Below are 19501 nucleotides of genomic sequence, written 5' to 3' on the forward strand. Positions count from 1 at the left end.
GGTGGGGGTAATAGGTTGCTACGCTTAACAAGTTGTCGTTGTGACTCCTATCTTTTGTCCAATGCTGGAAGGTGCATGGGTCAAACCAAGCTATAATCAGAGATTATAACCGGATTTGAAACCACAACACCTGCATGGTTTGACCCATGCACCTTCCAGCATTGGACAAAAGATAGGAGTCACAACGACAACTTGTTAAGCGTAGTTACCTATTACCCCCCCCCCCCCCCCCTTCCTTTCCACTCTTCCCCTCCATTCTCAAAAAATCCTTTATTTACTTTCCCTTACCGTCCCTTCATCAATTGTAGAATCATCGTTTCAAAAAAATATTAATTGACGTTGACATCTAGTGAAGGATGATGATGATCTACAGCCAGTAAAGAATCCCCGGAAGTGGTTACCACAACATGGCTGGCCTGAGACATAAAAACTAAATGTGGAAAACGATTGTTGTTATACAGATGTAGGTTTACTTGATTCATATTCAACCAATGTTGTATTCGCCGGAATTAAGTACAAGTGATTTGCAAGTGTGCCGTTCTCGTCTTTGCACCATACAAAGCGGGGTTGATTGTAGTCGCCGTACACGAGGACAGTTTCACCTTGAGAGGCGCTATTTCAGAGTTCACGGACGGCGCTGCTGTGATTTCCAATTAGATCAACTGTCTAGCTTTAAATATTACACATCAGGAAACGGTGGCTCGGTATAGTATCAAAAACACAAACCTGTTCCAGCCAATTACCGTAACATGTGTTAATAAGGGAATAACCATATCGCTCGGCAATCCTCTTACATTCTTGTAATAAAACCAGATGGTGTCATCGGTGGTGTTACTATTCATTGCTGCATCGCTTCCGGTGGAGTATCGTGCGTTGGTGACAAGTTCACAGCTGGGGATCTCCGAATTTTTTTGGCAGAATAATCCTCAAACTCGCGGAATGGGATACCTACTGGTCAGGTCGAGTGCATTCGACTTAAGAGCGGGATCGAGATCGATTTTGAAAAAAATAAAGGTCGTACCTACTGCTAATGTTTGTACCTTTTCCGACTAGCTTAACAACCTCAGTTTCTTAAGACATCTCCAGAGTTACTCGTGCCATAGCAGAAATTTGTTCATTTGCAACATCCGGACGAATCCATGATAAGTAAAGCCAAAATTTGTATCATACTCGTAAAAGCTACATACCGAAACCTGTCAAATGTGCGCGAGGTGACCGGCAGGTGGAAGCAGTTTTACGATGAACACCTCAATGGCGAAGTTGCAGAAGAAAGCGAAGCGGAAGTTAACCTTTGAGTGCCCATGAAAGATAGTAAAATCTCAGCACCTGTTATCCAAAATACGAAACAACAAATTGGGTTGCTGAAGACTAACAAAGCCGGTGGTAAAGACCGTCTACCGGCAAAGCTTTATACACTGGGGGTAGGTTTGGGAGGAGGATAAACAACCGGAGGAATAGATGGAAGGAGTGGTTCATCCTATTTACAAAAAGGGTCGATTCGCCTGTTGCAACTATCGCCGCATAATGCTGGTAAACGCCGCCTGCCTGGTACTCTTCCACATCCTGTTACACCGGATGTCACGGATAACACATGGTTTCGTGGGGAATTACCTGGTGGGCTTCACGGGAACTCGCGAAACTATGGACCATTTTACCATCGAACAGATCTTGCAGAATATCGCGTGCTCACACAATCTTTATTGATTTCAAAGCAGCATACGATACAGTCGATCTAAACCAACTATGGTAGATAATGCACGAAGACAGTTTTCTGGACAAACTGACACAACAGAGTGATGTGTTTCGTGTTCATCTCGGAGACACTCTCAAGTCTCTTCGAGACGCGGCGAAGGTTAAGACAAGGTGACCCATTATCCTGCATGCTATTCAACATCGCACTTGAGGGTGTGATCCGAAACGAGAAGCCCGAAGAATTTTATGCCTTGGATCAGGCATTCCCGTGCGCCTTCCATATGCATTACACAATCTTTCTCGCAGCTCTGCTGCCTTCTTGAAAATTGGTACCACGATCGCTGATGATAGCCCTCGGTATTCCATTCCTGATCATAAAGATAGAATATATGAATGTTCGCACCGATTATTGGTGAGTGAGCTAATTCTATATCGAAGGCTTGACCGTAAAGAAACTTACTGAAGAAATGACAAGTAAGTAACTCATTTTCGGTTCGTCGAAACCAAGTGGGCATGAATATCGATGTAAACTTCTAAATCTTTTGCTCGAAAAGTTGCGGAGTTGGCATCTTTCACTCGTGAATACAACCACGAGCATTTGGATTTGGATTATGGTAAACTCTGGTGTTCGGATCGAACAACTGGAGCGATTGACACAATTCGGTTTCAGTAGCGAAGGCAGCTGATTGGTTTTAATCGTAACAGGGAAATGTAGACTGAAGAAATTGCTTAAAATCAGTCCGACCATTTCAACCAATCAAAAACTTGCCCCTAGCAGCATGCAAGAATATGAGTGCAATAAATAGCATTATTTTTTGTCAGACATACAAATACCTTTTTGTCAAATAGCTTTTTTTCTGTAGCCGAACAGAAGCGGACTGAAAATAATACGAAAAGTTTGTTTGATCGCTGAAAATACTTTAAAACTGCTAGCGTTTTCACTTACGCTGACCTTTCACCTTACCTGTCAAGATTAGGCCCAATCTTCAAAGTTGATTATGATATGACAAGATGAAAAAAGATAAATTAGTGAGATGATTGATGAGAAATCAGAGAAACTGGAAATTTTCGAGATAGAGTGCCATTTTTCCTATACCGCAACTGTTTCTAAGTCGCTAGCGTTCGTAATATAATTTTTCATTGTATCAAGTTTCCAACGTACCTCTATGTGTCAACTTTGCTTTTGCAAGAAAGCATTATACAATAAAACTTTTCACACCGTAGCTCGAGAACCTAGTGGAGTGTCATTTTCATAAAATATTATACCTACCAATCAGTAGGTATCGCTTGGAACGAATAATGCCATTTCTCGAAGCCTACTGAAATAGCTGCGGGGGGACAGTTTTCTCTATACCAGCGTTTCCCAAATGGGGGTGCGCGAACCCCCAGGGGTTCGCCAAAAATTTAGTTCGCTGTAGAATAGTATAGGGAACTCCGCCAGGGGGTTCGCGAACCAAAAAAGGTTGGGAACCGCTGCTCTATACAATAAATTTGAAAAGCCGCTGCGGTACAATGAAAGAGGAACAGTTGTGCTGCCTGCCTGTGGGTGCTCGGTCGGGTTTGGATGAAAAGGTTAGACTTTCAAGAGAGTTTGATATACCACAAGCTGGCAGACCTGCCAGGCTTCGTTGTCCTTATCATTAGGAACGCCATTATAATATTGGAAAATATGCGCTGAGCTGTAACTATCAATTATCGACATAATACTTGCATAACTGATCACTAATTTATTAGGTAAATAATCTAGGTTTTAATCTAGGGTTGAATATTATAACAAAAAAGAAAACATTTGTTAATAAGAGAAAGCTGCCATAATGACATGTAAAAGTTAAAGAAATGACGACAAAAATCTCATGGGGTTTTCCTAGAATTACTTAGAGTACCAGATATATGCAGAAACTAAAGCCAATGATTTGATAACAGTGAACAAAAATTGCCCGCACTTGACTCGGCACAAAATGATGCAGCAGTGCAACTTGATTGTTTTCAACATTATCCGCTTATGTTTTGTTTACATAAATTAAAAAAATAGTACAATAGAGTGATATATCTTTCTGCTTAATTAATGTGAAGTTTACTGCCAAGCATTGTTCCTGAGTATAATATTCGAAATTCACCACTATTTCAATACTTGTTAATCAAGCATTTAGGCAAACGGTAAGCGTGTTCAATTAGCTTTTTTTTAAGATTCTCGCTGCTCGTTTGGCTCCCAAGATGGCTGTTTTTCCGTATCTCTCATACACTAAGTATTTCTAGATTTTTTCCTAGAAGTTACATATCTGTTACTCTGTGGTAGCACCATCAAATTATCGTTTTTGGTTTCAACACTCCGTAAACGCTGTTGCAGCTTAAAATACTGGTAGCGAATTGATGTGCCTTTGTTGATAGATAAATTCGCAGTAAAAAGTTTTAAACTATGTGCGATTAAACTCCAATAGTAGGGGGCTCCGTAACCGCAAGGTTACCGAGTCTGCTTTGGCAAGCGAGTGGTCGTGGGTTCGAATCTTAGTAGGAACAGGCCATTCGATGTCAAGTGACTTTAGCATGGGTGTATTCTCAGGCCCCTCATTACCCCTTCCTTCATTCTGAATTCTATATGACCCTCATAAAATGGAAGTGTCCAAATTATGCACCGCTGCTGATGAGGTCCAAGACAAGTTGGTTACCCTACTGGTCAGCCTCGCCAGGGATGGCTGTAATTGGAGACAGTACTGGCATCGAGGAGCAAGCTGGGTAAAGTAGATCTAGCTTTGAAGGAAGGGTGATTTGTAATTTATTTATTTTTTATTTTTATATACATATAGAAGGGGAAAAGCCATTTTGGAAAGTTATTTTGTTTTACATTTATGATCCCATCTCAGGCGTAAAAACCTCTTTAAAATCGTATCATACAGTATTTCTTAAATTTAGTTCTGCAGTTTTTGATTTTAATTTTATAAACTTATTAGTATTCCCTAAACCACACTACATGCAAGCACGCATAAAATTTAATAAACATATCGCTCATTCAATAGCGATAGCAAAAAATCCAGTGCGTGTTATACAGCAAATACCCGGGCGATATTACTATAGATCATCGATGCTGGTCGCAGAGATGAGTTCATACAGGCTAATTATATTTTCTTCTTATATTGTGAATACTGCACCTTATTTTAGGTTTTTCGATAATAAACAGCTACAAAATGCCGACAAAATCAAAAATAATCTTATGCTTTTCCGAATTTTTTCAATTTTTTTTGCTAAATCATGCAGAGAAAAACCTTTAAAGCGAATGCGCACTGTAGATATTAGATAGGTGTCAATTATTCGGCTCGACAGACAGTTTCATGTATTGTGGCAATTTGAGTCTTTTCTTATTTTAAAATTTATGTAACTCTGTCACTAATACAATTTATTTGAGTATCACTAAAACTTTTTATAGTTTACCAAGCTCCGAAGCTCGGTTGCTCGAATCACACAAAAATCACTCAATTTCTAGTTTGTAAATCATCCTGAAATACATACTTCAATCCATATATCAAATCATCTGCATAAAAGAAGCCTCTTTTATTAAGAAAGATTGAATGTCTTTTGTGAAGGACGAAAATTGAATGAACTGAAAACTGGTGGCTTAATTGGAAATACACGCGACCGAGTGTGGGTTGATGTCGCAACTGCCCAGACAGTATTTTTTTACAGTCAGTAGGTATTATATTTTCTGTGTATCCAGTCCAAGTTTTCTCCCTAGTAAATTAAAAATAGCTCAATGAAAAGAAAAACAAAAATATGCATTCGTTTGAAATACCAACAAACCTAGAACGCTAATCAAAAACAAAAAAATCATCTGCAAAACTTCTCACGCTGGATAAAATCAAATCATTTTTCGCACGTAAGTACAAAAATGTTAAATGTTGTTAATAACTAATCATTTATTACATGGGCAGATCTCACACAAAACGGATAGGAGTTGATACAAGCTTCCGCAATTTTGTAATGCACATGTATTTTTTCCTTTTTTTTGAAATCTCGTCCCTCGAACCGACGGATCGAAATCGGCGAACCGGCTAGGTGTATAATTCTGTCTATCCGGTTGCTAACTCATGCGAACGGAGCCAGCATAACAATGAGTTGAGAAAGTTAATTATTTCCCTCCAAAGCAGTACAATTGTGGTTCATTACCGTAGCAACCTGTTGCTGTTGTTGGTTTGCTTCAATTAGTTGTGCCATTCGAATTTGCTAAATCGCATTAGGTAGGCTTCACTTGCCGTGGGTTCTAATTGCCTGATTTCTGTTGGCTTTTTTTCTTCATTCCGTTTCCGATAATTACGCCCCGAATAGCTGCCGTGGTGATAACGTTCTTCGTCTGCTGGGCACCGTTCCACGCTCAGAGGTTACTGTTCCTGTATGCCCGGGACTGGCAGCACTTCAACACGGTCAACACGTGGCTGTTCTCGGTCGCTGGCTGGCTGTACTATGTGTCCTGGTAAGTAATGACTAAAAAGATTCTAACTTGTTCAATTGCATGACACTATTACAATCCCTTTCCATTTTATTGAAACCATTAAATTATACTTTGGACAAAGAGCATAGTAAGCTCTAAAATCCCATTAAACCGATTTACCTTATACGTAACATTTCACAAAAAGGGTTCTCGTTTATTTTCTCCAAATTACACGTCCCTTTCGAGACAAGAACGAAGTTGGTCAGCACTTTTTGTTCCGTTTCACTATCCTATTCCTATTTTCAAATGACGGCAATAACAATGATTCCTATCCAATCACAGTGAGATTTGTTAGGAAGCAGTAAATTGACATTGTTTGATAGTTCCCAAGATGCAAGCTTTGTTTTATGCTTTGCTTAACTTTATATTCAAAACAAAATAGGAAAGGCTTCTCCCATATGTATCGTATATTTGCATATACATATATATTTCAGACAAGGAAAATATTTTCACTTTTCCGGACGTTTTCCGTCGGCAAATTCGCGTGCCATTCTTCCGAACCGCTTTATGCACATGTTAGAATAATCTATCAATATTCCATACCTTTCGATCAACTTCTAACCACTTCAATAGAAGTGCTCTCGCAATCTCCATTAAACTGTTGGAGAGAACTTCAGTGGCACTTTCTCCACTTTTCCTTCGTACCTACTATATACTGCGCTCAATCGGATTTCAATCGGGCTAGCTAAAGGAATTCAATTTTATTCTTGCATCGCAACGAGGGGGCACCGGATATGATGCAGCAACAACAGCGATGACGACGACGACGCCGGGGCACTTATAGTGCACTGCCTTCAACATTGTGCTTGTAACGGATTTTATCGCATCACGCCACTTCAGTGCTTCGGCATGAGAAGCTTGCAACCTCTGTGCATATAATTTTATTGTGTAGTAGGATATTGTGCACGGGGTACGCCACACTAACTTCAGATCCAAAATCTCTTCGGTTTCTGGGACGGTACGTACTGTTTCTACACACGACCTTATCAAACTAATAATAGGTTAAAACATGATTTATGTACCTAATGATGAAAGAAACCTTCAATATAACATAGGTACTGTGCCCTAAACGAATGAATAAAATATGGATCTGGGCACTTTCAGCAATGCTATTTTGCAATATATTCAAACCGCAACTTTAGTGCTCTACAGACATGAGTAGGTCATGTAGGACACATGTTTTCCTTGCGAAGCTCAAGATGCTGCAGTTTTTATATGTTTGAGGCACAAATTTTAAACCAAACCAACCTTTATTCGATAATGATTGCCACAATAGGTAGAAATGATTTTCAAAATGTGATTTGTTTCAATGGTTATAACAAACTAGCGGAGTGCCCGATTTTACTCGGGGCGCCTTTGTCTCACAACCACTTGTACATCAGTTATTGTAACCAAAATGCTTATAATGCAAAAATATAACGCTTGTTCCTCTTTTGGACGTTCCTCCCCATTTGTCAGCTTCCCCTCTTCTGACTACTCGGCCACTTGCACATCTGTTTTCTTTACGGAAACCCCTATAAAACCCTTTAAAGAAAGAGAAACAAAGACATTTTTTTCCTATTTGCACCTTCCGCTTTTAAGAATGGTCACCCCACCCATAGGAAATGAATAGTTTTGTTATTGTACGTTGATGCAATAACTCAATGTCTTCATATTCAACTATAAATCATCTGGGGTAATAGTATTATGCAAAATAGATTACTAATTTTTCTCTAGCGGGGTAAAGGTGCAAATACTGCGGGGCAAAAGTGCGAAGCTTAAATCTATAAAATTGGCACAGCAGTAGTTAACAAAACCATAATATCTTCAATCTGCGATCAATTTCATATAGGAATATTCTCAATTTGCACCTTTTTTTATTTTCCGCTAGTGTAATGCAACCTCCGCCAGATCGAAATTTTACCAAACGTTTATTTTTTGTATCACCAGCGGGTGACACTGTTTTGCTTCGACCAGTATCTGTAGAGCACACAGTATCCCGCAGATCTTCCATTTCTAGTATCTGTTATACAGTGCCTAAACCGGAATATAATTACCTATGCATTTTGGCTTTGTCCATGAATCGCACTTTTGCCCCGTCCATGAACCGCACTTTTGCCCCGCAAGGCGCTTGACGGGGCTTGAGCAAATTATGAAAACACGGAAGATATTTTGTAAATTGTTCTCACCACATTTTCAAAAGAAATGTGTGAGTGATGTAAAACGCTGATACAATTTTTGGACAAGTAATATCCTCCTGTTGATGTCGTATTTGCCGTATAAGTAAATATTACATCAAAACCGCTCTAAAATAACATTTACCCATAACTGAGCAACTATGCTTCGTAAACAACCAATGTTCACGATGGATTCAAGCTGTCAAAGTATCTCCATGCCAATCCATGCCAAGCTGTCACCAATCCATGCCAATGTAGTCAATTTACTCGGAATCTGCACTGATAAATTATTGAATCGCACTTTTGCTTCCATCGCATTTTTACCCCTCCTTACTCTATAGATAGATTGTATGATTGCATATTTAAGGCCACCATTTAAAACGAGTACAGCAATCCCCTGAATAGAAAGGTTGACAGTGCTGTTCAGACTTCGTAATTTATCAGGTTTCTTCCTGTAAGATTAGCTAGTTTTTTTTTAGATTAACTAGCTAATGATAGGCCTCAACTACACACAATAGATTAGATTAGCTTAATTGAGTCTGGCAATGTTAAGAAATTACTATGGGCGTCCAACATCGCCCATTTCCTGTATGGACTCATCACTGCGACCAGCTATCCAGCAAACAGCAAACAGACTACTAGGTCCATGTTCAAAATTGCCAAAGAGTTCGATGATCTACACTGCCGTTCATTATTCGGTGTCACACGTCCCTTCTCATCCGGAAAATACTTTAGTTACTTGGTCACCGTATCGTGACAACTAGATCAATTGGATACAGGCTATCCAACGCCAAAGTTTACTGGGATTAGCAACACTAAAAAGTATTAGAAAATTATCCATGACGTAAACTATTTTGGAAAGAAAGGAAGTGTCTGATGGGAAGAATGATGAAATGGATGAACTAGAAAATTTCGATATAAATCAAAAATATATTAGGTTGTGCAATGGCAGGCGGGGCTCGCACCCACACTTTTTTGGTTGGTACTCGAAAGTTTTACTCACTAAACTACTGCCGCCCGCTGTATTAGGTAGCCTTAAACCTAATTTTGTTTTATTTTTCCAATTCTATCACTCTCGTGTATACGTATCACACACTATTATGCGACGATATTATTTTTGTATGAGGATATTATTTTTTAATTTTCACCGCACTATAGTCGGAAAATTGCGATTTTCCGCCAAAATTATTTTGGCGTAGGACTACGTCTTTCAGGAAGGTAGCTGGCATAGCGGGTCATTTCAAAAAGTCAGAAAAGGCGAGCCTCAAGAAAAAATGAAAGATTTAGAGCGCTAATAGATTAGCAGTTTCCAGATTGATTTTAAATATTTTTGCGTCAATCGACAGGAAAATCTTCTATGCATCCAAACCAATAATGAAAACTGTTGATTTTTAAATACGCACTATCCAAAAATTGGAAATAATGAAGCATTGTGCAACTAGAAATCCTCGGTTCGTAATTGGTGGGAAAAGACGCCATCATAATTTTAACGTGATTTTAGAAACAAAAGGGACGAAATCTCCCCGTCACAACAGGTCGAAAATTCTTTGCGTTGATTGAACCTACACCAATTTGATATCTGTGTTTGGGAAGTACGCCAGAAAGAGTGACAAGGCGACCTTGTTCTAACAAAAATTTTCACGAACGCGATTAAATCTAGTCTGATTTAATATCTGTGTTAGGGAAGTGTGACAGAAAAAATGTCTCTTGTCCCAACAGGTCGTAAATTGTTTACCACGAGACGATTAAACCTAGGCGAACTATAGAGTAGGGCGGGGCATAAGTGCGATGTTTGAAGTTGTCATCAATTTTCATGAGATATAAAGAAGGACAACAACATAATATATTTTATAGTGATGCAGTAACTCAATGTCTTTACATTCAACTATAAATCATCTGCGGTAAAAGTGTTTTGCAGAATAAATTCTTCTTTCTGCTTATCAAGTGCCGATTCGCCCTTTTACCCCACTAGCGGGGCAAAAGTGCGAATACCGCGGAGCAAAAGTGCGAAGCTCGAATCCATGAAATTAGCACAACAGTAGCTAACAAAACCATATTATCTCCAATCTGCGGTATGTTTTGGTAAGGAATATTCTCAATTTGCACCTTTTCTATTTTGCGCTGGTGTATTGAAGCCTCCGTCAGATCGAAACTTTTCCAAACGTTTGTTTTTTGTTTTATCAGCGGAAAATTCTTTTCACCGTATTTTCAAAACAGATATGTGAGTGATGTAAAACGCTGCTGCAAATTTTCAACAAGTAATATCCTCCTGTTGATATCATATTTGCCGTATAACGAAAAATTACATCAAAACCGCCCTAAAATAACATTTGCACATAACTTAGCTTTGCTATGCTTCGTAATCAACCAAAGGTTATGTTAGATTCAAGCTGTCAAAGTAGTCACCCATCCATGCCAATGCACAGTGGTCCAGCAGCGAAAATTAAGTGGAAAGTTTTTTGTGGTTCAAAATAGCTCCCCTCAATGTTCAGCAAAGTTGTACAACTCTAAAAAACAATCAATGCGAAATCAACGACTAAGTTCCAGTTTGGCTTGTAAACACATAACACATAATAACTTTTTAGAAGAAAGAGATAGAAGGATAATTCTTTCTATAAAGTTGTAGCTAAAGATCATACAAGTAACTTTGCCAAAGACATAGTAGGCGTATTTTTAGGTGTTTCTAACTTACAGGGTGTTTTATAAAAAGACCTCTCAAAAATCACTTTTTCGCTGATTACTTCAAATGCAATGATTTTATTGTATCATAATGTTTTACAAAGTTGGTTATCTTATCAAAAGACATATTTTTGTAGAACATTGTAGGTTGAAAACTCATACGTATAACGAGTTATAACGTTTTTCCCGTGTTTTTTTAGTCTTTTTTGGAATAGAATATCTCAAAAAGGGGCAAACGAAAAAAATCAAACTTGGCCGTTTCTGAAAGCTTAGAGTTTTATCTCAAATATATGTGAAAATAAAAAACTGGTTTTTTCTATAACTCGAGTAATTTCAGTTTAATTATTTCATGTTTGACCATTTTCTACTATGCAGTATTTTCCAATATCTTCTTGAAGACGATTAAAGTCAACATGTCAATAGCAAAAAGGAAATTTGTCGTACCATGACACAATTCGAACTCCGGATAAGTTAAGCGATCTAGTTTTTCGACCATGTGCTAGTTTTCGAACCACTGCTAAAATATTCATTATATAAGTTTTTATAACGGTAGTTTTTACAATTGTTTTTTGTCAAGATATATGGGCTTCGCCCATCATCCAATCCCTACATAAATATAAAAATTATAATACCAAATACAAAATAATATAAAATGCAGAGGTTTTAGTGTACATGTAATTGACCTCTCAGAAATAGTCAGAAAGTTTTTTCTTAGTAGTATCAGTCGACATGTTTAAGTTTAGTATGTTTCTAAAATTGTTCATTAGCTGCATACAGCGGCAGGCTGGTTCATTGCGCGCGTAGTTAGTTCGACGGTGGTTTAAAGTGAAGGGCCTTGGTCTCCACAGAACTACTGTACTCTGGTTAGCAGTTATCCTGGATTTCAAATAATCACTGTCGTATCGTCCTCTCTGCAAATGGAGCTCAGCATCAGCTGTTTTTGATAAATATCTGTCTTACAATTTTCATTATTTTACAAATAGTCATGGAAATCTTCACTTGGATATATGCACATGAAATTAAATTTTATATTGATATTTCTGATTCTAGTCTAAAGTAATCTTTTAAATTACTTTAGTGTCAGAAAGCTGAGAAGTCTTAAAATTGATGTCTTGAATTGAATACGTATATTCAGGAACAGGAACATGACTATAATCGTAGTAAAAAAGGAGGAACGTTTTCAAGCAAATCCTATTAGAATCCTGGAGTTTTTCGTCAAAAGATTTGAGGGTACCGTTACTGTTATTTTAAATTAGTATCTAAAATGTTCGTGAAAGTAATTCGGTAGTTTAGGAGATTCTTTCCCATTTAATTCTATATTAGCTATATCGCCAATTGTTCATAAAATGCTAGTACACGGCGCAGATATTATTAAGGTTACGGCACTACCCATAGGGTTATTAAGCGAAGAAGTACAGGAAACGCGAAATAAATACATTCGTAAGTTCAGGGAATTTCACGCCAGAAAATTTAACCGGATTGCCAATTTGGAGGATGTATTCAAACGCCTCCTGCTGTCGTCCGATCCAGTCATTGCAATACAAAATCGTACGTATTGTACACGTACTCTGGAGCATCCACCAAGCGCAAACCAATTAATAATATAATAAATTATTATATTGCTAACAATAATAAAATATTTCGAAAACAAAACATTTTTTGAATCTCTCAAATAAATGACAATATTCTAATATAAGGTGGTTGAAGTTTGCGAAAAGGATCTAAAGGTTTTTTTCTCTTTTACCTCTTTGCCTGTTTTGATATACTTACCTGCGATTAAAAAATGACATAACTAAAATAACAGTTAACAATATTATGTATGAAATAGCCAATATTTTTTTTGGTGGATTGGTAGATGGTAGATTGAGCATATTTGCAAAATAATGAAAATTGAAAAATAGATATTTATCAAAAACAGCTGGTGCTGATAGAAAACTGATGTCATATTCGGAGTTCGAAGGCTATTTTACGTGACAATCAGAAGAAATTGTGTCAAGGTACGATAAATTTCTTTTTTACTATTGACATATTGACTTTAATCGTCTTCAAGAAGATATTCAAAAATACTGCATAGTAGAAAATGGTCAAACATGAAATAATTAAACTGAAATTACTCGAGTTAGAGAAAAAACCAGTTTTTTATTTTCACATATGTTTGAGATAAAACTCTAAGCTTTCAGAAACGGCCAAGTTTGATTTTTTTCGTTTGCCCCTTTTTGAGATATTCTATTCCAAAATAGACTAAAAAAATACAGGAAAAACGTTAGAACTCGTTATACGTATGAGTTTTCAACATACAATGTTCTACAAAAATATGTCTTTTGATAAGATTACCAACTTTGTAAAACATTACGATGCACTGCATTTGAAGAAATCAGCGAAAAAATGATTTTTGAGAGGTCTGGTTGTAAAACACCCTGTAAGTTAGAAACGCCTAAAAATACGCCTACTATGTCTTTGGCAAAGTTACTTATATAATCTTTAGCTACAACTTTGTCAAAGAAATTATCCTTCTATCTCTTTCTTATAAAAAGTTATTATGGATTATGAGTTTACAAGCCAAACTGGAACTTAGTCGTTGACTTCGCATTAATTGTCTTTTAGAGTTGTACAACTTTGCTGAACATTGTAGGGAGCTATTATAAATCGCTTAGCCGCAAAAGTAAGTTTCCACTTAACTTTCATTTCTGGACCACTGTGCAATGTAGTTAATTTACTCGGAATCTGCACCGATAAATCATTAAATCGCACTTTTACCCGAATCGCACTTTTACCCCTCCTTACTCTATATCTGTGTAGTTGGAAAAGTGCGCTACAGCTGTAGTATTCGTTTATACTAGAATTCTGAATAGATGCGTATGTTTGCCGTTTCATTGGAAGCGTAGTGAAAAGTCATGCTGTTGATAAAATGGGATCGAATTGGTAAAATCCCTTCAACGTGGGGGAACAATTGGTAATTAAAACAATCTTTAATTTCTGTAAGGCAACAAGAAATTTTGTTAAATTTTTTCCAAACGCACATAGAAATAACTTTAAAATCTATTGAGGACTGAACGTATACAATGTTACTACTTTAATCAATGTTGCATACAAAACATGTTGCATGTATACATGAAGTAACGCATTATTACATGCAAGGACGACACATGCTACTCTCACTACAAAGAGACTCGCGTAGTTCTACGTCGCCTGTGCGGTCGCGCCTTGTATACAACCCCTCTGATTTTTTTTAGTTTTGAACTGATTCTAGATTATATTTATTACAAAAGAGCTTACGAACGCACTGTAAGAAACTGCGGCGACAAGAGTTGTTTTTTATTAAAGTTTATGAGAATGTCATTTTTATTGAAAGTCCTTAAGGTCTGAAACAGTTATGTTAAGTTCTACTTCTCACAAACAAACCATCACGTGGGTTAAAGCTGGTGCAGCGAAATTGATTATTACATGGAAGGATCCTAATGTTGGAAGGAAAATCTTAAAACCCCGGAATGCGCACAAGTGTCTCTGCTTGTGGGTCCGCCAAACCCCTTTTGGTCCTTCTTAACAGCATTAGTGTGATATTCATTTGATAATCAAATTTGGATCTACTGTAAGTCTACCCACATACACTGGCTTGTCCTTGAAATGATGGTGGATCTCCCCCTTACTACTACTTACTACTATGTCATTTTTATTGAAAGTAGCATTTTTATTAAAACAAGCACCAAAATCGGATAAATTTTAACGAAATCTAAACAGCTGAACGTTTGGTAATTTTGTTATGATACCAACAAACACCGAAAGTTTTACCAAAAGTTCAGCTGTTTAAATTTCAAAGATACAAAGATACAAAGAGCAGTCATACAAAAATAATATAGTCGCATGGAAGTGTGTGGTACGGGAATGATAGAATAGGAAAAGTAATACAAAACTAGGTATAAGATTATTTAATACAATGGGCAGTAGTTTAGTGAGTAAAGCATTTGGGTACCAATCGAAAGAGCGTGGGTGCAAGCCCTTGCATAACCTACTATTGTAACTATTATTGTAAATATTTATTGTATTGAACACTAGTTAAAAAGATAACGGGTTAACAGCCCGTACTACTTCCTGGTGGTACCAGCCGAAATGCAAACAAGGTTAGTGGAGATCGAGTAACCAACACCGGTGAAACTAAGGTCATATACGGATAGGGAAGGAAGCTCTCATGCGATTGCTGAGTGTCTGCATAAGGAGTAGCTTTTTCAGTTATGCACTTCTGTTCTCATACTGAAGGCAGCTCCTGATGGCTTGACGATTTCTCAACCAAGCAGCACATGTTGGGAGTATGACGTGCCCACGCATCATATTTTCGTGGATTTCAAGGCAGCATGCGATACAGTTGAGCGCGAACAACTATGGCAGATAATGCACGAGAATAGTTTTCCGGACAAACTGACGCGGCTGATCAAAGCTGTTTCGGGTGCACTCACGAGTTACTTCGAATCGCCTAGAGGATTGCAGGATTGCTAGAGGATGGATAGTACTGATTGTTCTTCAACATCGCTATTGAAGGTGTGATTTGGCAAGCGGGCATCGAAACGAGAAGAACGATCTTCAGCAAAAGTAGCCAACTACTCCTGCAGAAGCAGCAGCGATATTTTGGGTCGGCGAAAACAATCTACGCCCAATCCACTCTAAAATTAAACCTGGAAGGTTTGAGAAAACATCAAGCGACTAGTGTCGTACCTCGAGGCGAACTGAAAGGCATATGATGGCACTAGATTAAAGAGTCAGAATTTTTTGAAGCGAAAATATGGAATCAATATTAATTAAAGCTAGCGACAAATCGTATTCGGTGTACGGCTGTAAACGACAATTTCGCACTGTCACAGTACTTTGAGAGTGAGCGTCACACATTCTAGGTGCTGAAAGGTTGTATAACTTTAACCCACTTTCTTCGCGTGAAAAGTTCAACCGATAGAAATCAACGTACGTTTTTCCTTCTCGGTGAATAGACCTCTCGCAGCGCAGTTTTTCGCCACCCCTGCTTCGTCCCACGTTAAAGCCGTACCAAAAATACATGGTTACCTACGTTTCACCTACGCGGAAACACAATTGCGTGGAAAATGAGATGTAAATTAACTCGCTAAAGTTTTTTGCTCGTCCGTTTTCATTTCATTTTCACAACTTTTCAAAAAAGGTAATCAGTTTTTTTTACGATGAAGACGAAAATTGGCGGGTCTAGAGAACCAGTTCTGCCTCTAGGGACTGCTGTGAAATCCCAAAATCGCTGTCTCGAAATTAATCTCGTCTGACTTGTGGCGGTTACGCGGTTTTGTAAATTTGTTTTATGTAATTGACGCAAACCTGTTTAAATACGAACAGAAGGATTACGTACTTTATTAAATATGGCTCGTTTGGGTGGTTCACCGGCAAATATAATTTTCTGTTAATTTAAAATGTTGAAAATTAAAAGTTGTTTGATAAAATTTTCAGGATCCAATAGAATAATTCAATATAGAAAATAAAGTTCATCAAATCATTTCCCAACAGAGATTTTAATCTTACTTTAATAGATCATTCAAAAGTTGTCTTAAAAATAGGTGGCACTTCCTTCAGCATAACAATGAAATAATACCTTAAACTTTGCTCCATCAACATAGACATTGTTGAATATTGTGACTTAAAAGTGCCAGTTGTATTTCTTTCATTATCTGATCATGTTGAACCACAGCAGCACACCAACACAGCTGTCCTACTTCAAAGCATATCTATAAAACGTCCGTTTGAGTCATCAGCAAACCTGCTAATCGAAGCTTGTTTATTTTCAAATAAAAGCTTCTTCCACTGCCCTTCTAAGAGCCGTCAATATAATAATGCGCTCTGGTTGGAAGTAGCCTAGAAGTGGGTATTATCAAACGGAGCTTCTAACCGAAAAAAAAACGATTTACACCTTCATCCGCTCAACGAGCGACTGCCGTGGGGAAAGGATTCTGACAAATGAAATAAATCCGGTTAGGCTACATCCACTTCCACCCTTCCTGTCTGAAGGCAAAGCCTCCGATTAAAAGTGGCTAGGAGCGTCACGATATCCTTCGAAAGCAAACGGGGGTTTGAAATGGCGAGGAAAGGGGAAAAATTGTTTTATGTAAATTTGGAATTTCCCTTCTAGCTCTCCACCATCGCATCATCGTTGCCGTTCTAAGTTCCGTGCGAAGCAGAATGATGCCGCCAAAGCATAAACAGTGCTTCCTGCTGGGAACCGCGTGTGAAATACGCAATAAACGGCAGGTAAATTCTGGGGAAAGACCATAAACGTCGTGGATCTTAGGCAAGTTGAAGCAAAGGAACAACTGTAAATCTTTTCCGAAACACAATGTTTCGTAATTTTTGTACGCAGGTTTTTCGAGCCGAGAATGGCGTAAATTTAATTTTTATGATGGGAAATTAACATTCAACTTTTCATATAAAATGATTGAATTATAACAGTTGTTGCTGTCGAAGGGTTAGATTAATTTCAGTAGCGTATAATGATTTTTGGATGGTATAATCATTGTTCTTGTAGAAATCGTTTAAGCAAGGGTTGTAAAATTGAAAAAAGTGTTCCATCGGCTGTTTGTTATTCATTATTCCACGAAATTGAATTCTCGGAAAGAGTCTTTAGGCGTTTGGAAGTAATTTTATTACCGTTTTCTTTTCTATAGAATTTCAGACGAAATTTATCATATCAATGATCTATTTTAGTATTCTAAATGTCGAAAAAGGCATACGTGCTTGATTGCTACGACATGTACGAGCTGTATGTGCACAAATCAATTCTTACGAAAAAGCAACACTTCATTTACATTCCAAATTTCTACCCTATAAGTGACAAGTTCGCCGTACTAAAATACCGGAAGAGGAGAGCCTAACGACTCTAACACGAGTCGGGGTCAATCACGTACTCGGCATCATAGGGAATCGCTACTGCTGATTACGATCCGTTTTTTCTTGGAAGGAACGAAACGTGATGCTTGAATTTACTTTTTTGGCACTTCAGTTGGGAGTTTTTTTCATGCTGCTTTCAAGCCGAAGGTAATCGCAAAGCAAACTCAACATTATGAGCTTTATTTTTAAATCAATTCTACTCCTAGGCATAGTGGTCGAAATCTCGAAAAACGTGATGGTTTTCTATTTAAAGACAGTGTCCTTACAAGTTTTTTAACGTAGGACTACGTCTTTCAGGAAGGTAGCTGCAGCAGCAGCAGGGATTTATTCCAAAAAAGAAAAAAAGAAAAAAATGCATCGAACGATCGGAAAATGTTCTACGCATCAAACCCAATAAAAAAAACTATTGATTTCGTAGTACACACTACTGTAAATTTTAAATAATGAAGCAATGTCCAACAGGAAATCCTTACTTCGGTATTGGTTGGAAAAGACGACATCATAGTTTATCATGCTTTTAGAACAAAAGTGAAAAAATCTCGCTATCCCAACAGGTCGAGGATTCTTTGCGACTAGTGATGTCCGTTAATCGTTCGATTTAATTCAACTAATCGAATAACACAAGGAATATTTGAATAATTTTTAATCGAATACTGCCAGCACGAGTAGTTTAATTAATCGAATAGTTCAATGAGTACGAATAATCCACGAATAAAGCTCGTTAATCATTCATAATCGTTCGATTAATCGAATTAATCAAAGACAAACTCGAATATTTTTAAACAAACACCACTGACACGAATAGTTGAATTAATCGATTAGTGCAGACAACGCTCACCGATTAATCGGTAATCGAATAATTGAAAATTTCGGACATCACTATTTGCGACGATTGAACCTAGACCAATTTGGTCACCCTCATTCTACGAGGCAAGTGACGTGACTATTGGAGTCGCCGCGAATCAGGTGACAATTGTCACCTAGGTAACTTGCTTTGTCACCCAGATGACACGGTTTGTCACTTAGGTGACAGGTGTTTGTTACCTAGGTGACCCGGTTGGCACTTAGGTGATTCGACTCGCCGTGGCGTCTCCTTGTCCCATTTCCATTCGCTATAGAGCTTTCCAGTTATTTGTGTATTGGTACTTGAAAATGAGGCAAATAACAACAGCAAACAACAGAAATGCATTCCTTTGTCACCAAGGTACAGAATGAATTTCGTCTTCCGCTAGCCTAAATACCAGCATATTTTCAAAAAATGTGTTTGAATTTGGAACAGGATGGAAAATTTGACCGAAATATGTGCTCTGCAGTGTGGCAAACGGAGAAACACAACTAGTAATCGCTTTTTGTCGGTTTGATTCTCCAGCATCAGCTGTTCCCCAAAATGAGGTAAACATCATGTATATACACGCGTATTACGTGTTCGCTAGTGTGGGTGCTTGAGCTGTCAGAAAGCTCTATGTGCGCGAAACGGTGCTGCCACCTTCCCAAGTTTGTTTTATTTGTGAAGTAGGTGCACAGGTTTGTTAAAGAGTGCAAAGGATAGACAAAACTATACACCAAATCTTCACAAACTTTTCATATGACAGTTTCATGAGAGTAC

General features: G+C 37.9%; 1 protein-coding gene across 1 annotated transcript in view; it reads left to right on the forward strand.

Annotated features, from left to right (window-relative positions):
• LOC128740087 (neuropeptides capa receptor) overlaps positions 1–19501 on the forward strand; it is a 115992-nt gene that overhangs the window by 52298 nt on the left and 44193 nt on the right. Inside the window, exon 6 of the mRNA XM_053835599.1 lies at positions 6010–6154. Within this exon, the coding sequence (XP_053691574.1) occupies positions 6010–6154 (145 nt within the window). The remainder of the gene's footprint in view (positions 1–6009; positions 6155–19501) is intronic.

The sequence above is a fragment of the Sabethes cyaneus genome, chromosome 3 (assembly GCF_943734655.1).
Source record: "Sabethes cyaneus chromosome 3, idSabCyanKW18_F2, whole genome shotgun sequence".
In the NCBI taxonomy this organism is placed as follows: domain Eukaryota; kingdom Metazoa; phylum Arthropoda; class Insecta; order Diptera; family Culicidae; genus Sabethes; species Sabethes cyaneus.